The sequence below is a fragment of the Acanthisitta chloris genome, unplaced genomic scaffold (assembly GCF_000695815.1).
Source record: "Acanthisitta chloris isolate BGI_N310 unplaced genomic scaffold, ASM69581v1 scaffold1753, whole genome shotgun sequence".
Lineage (NCBI taxonomy): Eukaryota > Metazoa > Chordata > Aves > Passeriformes > Acanthisittidae > Acanthisitta > Acanthisitta chloris.
The window spans coordinates 1-6,368 of NW_008664237.1; the positions used below are offsets into that span (position 1 = coordinate 1).

Below are 6,368 nucleotides of genomic sequence, written 5' to 3' on the forward strand. Positions count from 1 at the left end.
TTTCCAGCCTTTTCTCGGCATCACTTCTGATGTAATCGCTAGGCCCATTCTTCACAGGTTCCAGGAAGGATATGCAGGAGCACATGAAGTTTTGTAGATGTCAAACCTCCAAGTCCATCACACTATCAACCATATCCTGCATTTTCCTCCTCTTCTACAATCACTGGCACCAACATGGCAGTAACTGCTGGGGAATGTGCTGGATTTAACCAAGTCTGTCACGGAGGGAACATATTCTATACATGAACTCACATGAGCATCAAGGGTTCCTACAGTCCATACAAAATCAGAAGAGAGGCAAACTTCCCTAAAAGGTTTTGATTGTGTCCATAAAGATCTCCAGGTCACTGTTCTACTCTTCACCTTCTCCAAGTTACCCCTCATGAAGATACTCTATTAAAAAAGGGGTCCTGATGTTACTCTGATGGCAAATGATGATGCAAACACCTTGGAGACCTCTGTCAGCTCTTCAGCATTGGTATGTCCTCCCAAGCCACCCAGGGAATAGAGGCTGAGGTTCAAGCACCACTTACCATCACCTTGTGCCTTCCAGTGAGGTTTGGGGACTCACACAGCAGCTGCACATCTGATACAGTCACAGCACAGGGTTTCTCACCAACCAGAACAGTGTAGTTCAGCTTGGCATTCCCTCCTGCCACTGGTGGGATCAGGTTCTTGCCCTGGAGAGAAAGGAATATCACCCCCAAAAAAAAACCCAAACATCAGGAAAAGTTTGCCTTCCACCTCTAGTTCATTCCTGTGACACAAGTGTTGGCATTGCACTTGACAATCAGAGAATCATCAAGGTTGGAGGAGACCTCTAAGATCATCAAGTCTGATCAGTAACTGTGGCTGCTCCATCCCTGGGAGTGTTCCAGGCCAGGTTGGATGGGGCTTGGAGCAGCCTGGGCTGGTGGGAGGTGTCCCTGCCCATAGCAGGGGGTGGGAACTGGATGGTCTTTAAGGTCCTTTGGACCCAAACCAGTCTGGGATTCTATGATAGTTGTAGTTCATCATTTGCTACTACAAAGAGGAAAAACCCATGTAGAAAGTCATACAGAGGACAGCATGGGTGGCTCCAGACTCGAACCAGCCTGAACAGCCTGTCCTGCTCCTCTCTCATTGGAACTTAATGTACATAACTTTTGTCCAAACAAGCCCCCCAAAAAAATAGGCAAGCAAGGCTAATCCCTTCCCAAACATGCAAGAAGGATTCTGCAGGCACAACCACTTCTTTCCAGAAACACCACATAAAGGGCTGATCCAGAAGTGCCTCCCCATCAAATTCCCTCTTTGTCTTGCTGTGCAGATTACAGGAACAACAAAGGAATGGTTTGGGTTTAAACAGGGATGAGAGGAAGGTCTTGAAAGGCCAAGAAAGATGTAGAGTTGGGTATTTCATGGTCAGCCATGTGTCAGTGGTAGCAAACATTCTCTGGTGAACAGTGGGTTCAAATTTAGGCTGCACACAGGTAGCTCAAGCAAGAGTTTTGGGGGTTGAGTTATGGGTGTTGGCAGTGGTTGATGTGTGCAGATTGTGACTCTGATGTGATTTGGTATGGTAGATGCAAGGAGTGAGGGAAGTGGGGATGCAGTCAGGATGCAACCATGATTTACGAGGTGCTGAAAGGCACAGAGAGGCAACAGGCAACATGTGTTTGTCCTTCCCCATCCAGTCCTTGGGCCCCACCTCACCTTCAGTATGATGGGACTTCCTGGCTTCAGCTCCAGGATCCCTGAGGGATTGAAAACCTCGAAGATAGGGTTGGGGTAGTAGGTGAAGTTGGTTTTGTTGAGGATCAGCAGGGACTGCACGTTGTCAAGAATGAAGCCAAACTCCTCAGGACGCTCAGCGAGCTCAGACTGGTGATTGGGGTCAACAGCCAGTGCTGGAGCCTGGCAGGTCATCTCTGTGCTGTTCTGCACCTCACAGTTCTGAGGAGAGAAACCAACATGAGGAGTGTTCATGGGAAGTGACTCCATCCCTCCTGATGGGCTGACAGCTCCCAGGGACATGCTGCCCTAACTACTGCTGGGGGACAGGGAGTAGCAGACCTTGGTTGCTGTGGGACAACTGGTTCTCCACTGCTTCAAAACACACTCCACACCCAGCACACAGTCAAGACTGGGGAGGGATTAGGAAAGGTTTTCTGAGGGGTGTGGAGCAGTTTGCACTTCAATTGGGCATCTCCCTCTTAAGGGAGCTCAGCTCCTGTGCTTGTCAGCATCAGTACTTGCCCTCTTAGGTCCAGTACTCCTTCAGGGATGAACTAATGTCTCTGGAAGCAAGTCATGCCCTTTTTTTTGGGATGGAACAGGAGATTTTAACCTCCAGAGCTGTTAGCCACCCCCTATTACCCCCTTGGCCATGCCCCCTCCCCAGCCCAGCAGGTACACTCACGTTGACATGCTCCTTCCCACCATGCTTCGCCCGGATCTGAGGGTTCTGGATGAGGTCCAGGTGAGTTCCCCACACTGCAATGGGTGTGTTGCCACTAGAGAAGAAGAAAGGGAAGGAAAGAATGAACTCAGCTAATAGATATCAGAACTGCCTGCACCAGCAATGAGTGATCTCTGATCCTAAATGTTGATGGTAAAGTACCTGACCACACCTTGCAGTCCCAGAGGAAGGGAAGGAAGAGCAAAACAAACAGGTAAGTTTTCATTCATTCATAAGGGGAGAAATAACTACAAAACACGTTTGTTAAAACTTCCACATCAAGTACATCCTGGTGTTTTTCATTGCTCAGTCACAGCCACTCCTCGACCAGGTCAGATCAGAGCCTGGAGACCACCTGCTGCCCAGCAAAACACCAGAGGTGCCCAGAGCTATCTTAATTTAACACTTTCTTACCCCCAAATCCCTGAGTCTAATTGTCTGCCTGCAGACTCAGGTAATTGCTGGACATAACTCCAATCAAACCTAGATCCCAAGTATTAATGAAGCCTCAGAAAACTCCAGTTACCTGCCAGCCCAGTGTGACTTTTTTTTTTTTTTTGGCTATAGGAGTAAATTAGCAGTAATCTTTTCTTTATTGTCTCGAAAAAAATGGCACTTGAAAAGGTTTTAAGCCAAGCCTGGTGCATGTAGTCAGTGATTTTGCAAAGCTGGTTTAGTAGCAATCATCTCTCCCTCAGAACAGCTTAGCCCCACAGCCAGGAGTGAGGAACCTGAGAAGCACAGTGGATTTGCTGTAATGAATCACTCTGCATAACAAATGCACTGAGCAACAGTCTCCACATCCAAATGCTTTGTCTAACTTGTTTCTTGCTTCATTCTCCACCCTGGACTTGGCTGTGCTGTCACACAGCTCTGTGTGGAGAGTTTACTCTAATACCTGTCTCCATCATGACCTGCTGGATGGAGTTCCACAGTTAGTGCTGAAAACTGTCCCTGACAGCCTGAAGCACCATATTAATCCTGGATATTCCATCTTAGGATCATAGAATTTTAGGGGCTTAGGAGCTTAGAGATCATCTAGTCCCAACACCTCCCACCACAGCAGGTTGCTCGAGGCTTCATCCAACCTGGAATGAAACACTGCCAGGGTTGGGACATCTACTACTATTCTCTCTCTGCACTCTCCTCCAAGGTTATGCACTCAAGGAGTGACCCCAAAGTGCACAAGACAGAGGATGCCAGTGGGTAGGTCTGGTTAAAATGAGGCACCTGTCAGTGCTCAGAGATGCTCTCTGATTCCAGACACTGAGGAAAGCAAAGGGTAGAGGTTGTACCTGAAAGTGTTTCCTCCCTGCAAGTGTTCAAATCATCCTTGGAAGTGTTCCAAAGGTGGATGGATGTGACATTTGGGGGGATGTGGCTTAGTGGTGAACACAGTGAGTTAATGGTTGGACTCAATGATCTTAGAGCTCTTTTCCAACCTTTTTGATCCTATGATTCCATGAATGAAGAGAATGATGGAGTCCCAGTCACCCATCCTAGCAGCTACATACCTCTCAGGTAAATTGGTATCCACTAAACAAGCATCTCTTCTTACTCTCCTTTATGCTGGGAGCTGGGGTGGGCTGTCCAAGGCTTCAAGCAACACAGTCCCTGCACCTCCAGATTGGGCAAAGCTTTGTCAATACACCTAAAGCACCTCCTTGGCTGCTTGTTCATCTCTTACTGGCAACTTCAGCAGAGAAAACACAGAAAAAATAGGCTCTGGAGAACCTCTCCCCTCCCAGCCAGACCTGAGGCAGATGGAGGAAGGTCCCTGTGCTGCAGCTTTCCTGGGGATGTTAGGGAATTCTCTCTCCTAGGCAGTCAATCTTGCACCTTTTAAGCAGCACTGAACTCAGTTTCATAAGGAAGGGAGGAAAGTGGTTTCTCATTTCACTGATAACCTGGACACTGCCTGAGAAGAAAACCCCCACATGGAAAATCCCAACACTAAAGCTTCAAACCCAATGTGCAAAGACTCAGTGCAGCTCAATCAGTAAATTCCCTCGTGGTAATTAAAGGCACTAATTGATTTGTGAAAACATCTTTGGGATGGCAACTGAACTGGGGGAGATTTTGCTCCTAATCCCCAGATGCTCCATCAGTCCAGGCTGACAGGGAAGCAGAGAGCTGTGGATGAATGAGAGAGACCTAGATTCCTTAGTTTGTATCTTTTCAAGGAAATATCTGTGCATTTAATGGCAAATTTCTCTCTTCCCAGAGGCCATTCCTGAAGGCTTCTGAGAGCTTGGGGTAGCACTTTGATGCTTTCCACAACCAGGGCAAATGCTCCTGTCAGACAGCTTCATATGAACCCTCTGAATTCACCAGAGCAGCATCAATGGGGTGCAGAGGAAAAGGAATCTCTAACAAGGAGAAAGGCTGCTGGATGGGGCAGGCATCAGGACTCTGTGTTTCATCCTGGGACAGAGCCCTGAGGCTTTCAAGAAAAACAAGCTGAACAACAAGGCAAAAATCTAGCAACACTAAGTCCTAAGGCAGCAGCTCCATGAAGGCTGTGGGAAACAGGAACTGCAAGTCCATGAAGGCTGTGGGGAAGGTAGGGATTGCTGCTTACAAACCCAAGGGACATTCACTTCTCTGAGCACAGTTATGACCTTTATGCCTTGATGGAAGGAGCAGTGACTGGTCCTGCTGCCAGGCAAAGCTGTGGATCCAGCCCAGTGGGGCCTGAGGCACAGACAGGACCACGAGCACTAGGAATTGCAGCTTTTAGGGACACAGATAGTTTAACCAGCCCCAGTGGGCTGTAAATGTTCCTCAGGGAACATCCTGGTGCTGGAGACAAAAGCCTGAACTGCAGAAAAGAGAAAGCTTCAACCCTAGGTTGGAGACTTGCTGAACTTTGTCATGGAGTGTCTAAGGCTTCTAGTGAGCATTGCCAGCTGCACTGAACCAAGCAGCTTTGCTCTGCTAGTGAAGGTGGGGGACAGGAGCATTTAGGTTGGGACTACCTGGGGTTTGTCTGGAGAAAGGACCCTGAGCTTACCCATCCCTCACTAGGAGCTGTGGAAATCAGGGCACACATGAGCACAGACACACTTAGAGCAACCCAAGGTGTTAGAACCACTCACAAATCACTACTGGGCTTTTCAGGCTCCCCAGGAGACAAGTCCACCAGCCCATTTGCCTCTAGGCAGTAGCTCTGCACCAATCCTCAGTGAACACAATGCCTGGGAAGCAGTTTTCTACCCCAAGGACCAATATCACATCAGTGCTGCGTTAGGAAACCACAGGAGGTGGTAGGAGATGCTTACCTGAAAATGCTCCACTCAGGCTCAATCCTCAGGATGGTTGGATCCTCTACATATTCATAGTGCAACTCCTGGTGTATCTTGGCCTTGTCCACTCTCACAGACACCTTGACCTTCTCAAAGCCTTCATAGGAGGCAGTGGTGTTACACACAATGTGCTTGGTGGATCTCCTGGGAGCAGAAACCAGTAAATATAAACCAGATGCTACCAGCAGCAAAACAACTGGGGCCCCAAAGAACTCAAGTACTTACTTTTCTGCCTTGTCACCTAAGCTATGCAGTGTGAAGTGGAGGAACTCACTGCTACAGGAATCTGCTGTGAGCAGTGTGATCTGTTTATCTGAGGAAGTGATATTGCCTTTGCATCAGTTTAAATAAAACCACCAGAGCCAACATTTCTCAGAGTGAAAACTGAGCCCCGAGGCAAGTCCAAGGCAGAGCTCTCTCCAGAAGTATTGCTCTGTGATTAAATATGTGCTGGAAGTTTCCTTCCTGCCTGCAGACATGTGCAGCAGCAGCTCATAAAGGAGTGTTTGCACCTCAGCTCTCCAGCCTGGGTTCATAAACTCTGCTTTGCATGAGGACTAAGCTTTGCTCGAGTGCGGTTTGCAGCAGTTTTGAGACCTTTGGAAAGTGCTAATACAGTGGGA

General features: G+C 48.2%; 1 protein-coding gene across 1 annotated transcript in view; it reads right to left on the minus strand.

Moving 5' to 3' along the window:
- Positions 1–533: 533 nt before the first annotated feature.
- Positions 534–6,368, minus strand: part of LOC103798967 (plexin-A4-like) — a gene marked incomplete at both ends in the record, with an annotated part of 147,928 nt that continues 142,093 nt past the window's right edge. Inside the window, 4 exons of the mRNA XM_009071257.1 lie at positions 534–680; positions 1,696–1,935; positions 2,402–2,495; positions 5,722–5,889. Of these exons, the coding sequence (XP_009069505.1) occupies positions 534–680; positions 1,696–1,935; positions 2,402–2,495; positions 5,722–5,889 (649 nt within the window). The remainder of the gene's footprint in view (positions 681–1,695; positions 1,936–2,401; positions 2,496–5,721; positions 5,890–6,368) is intronic.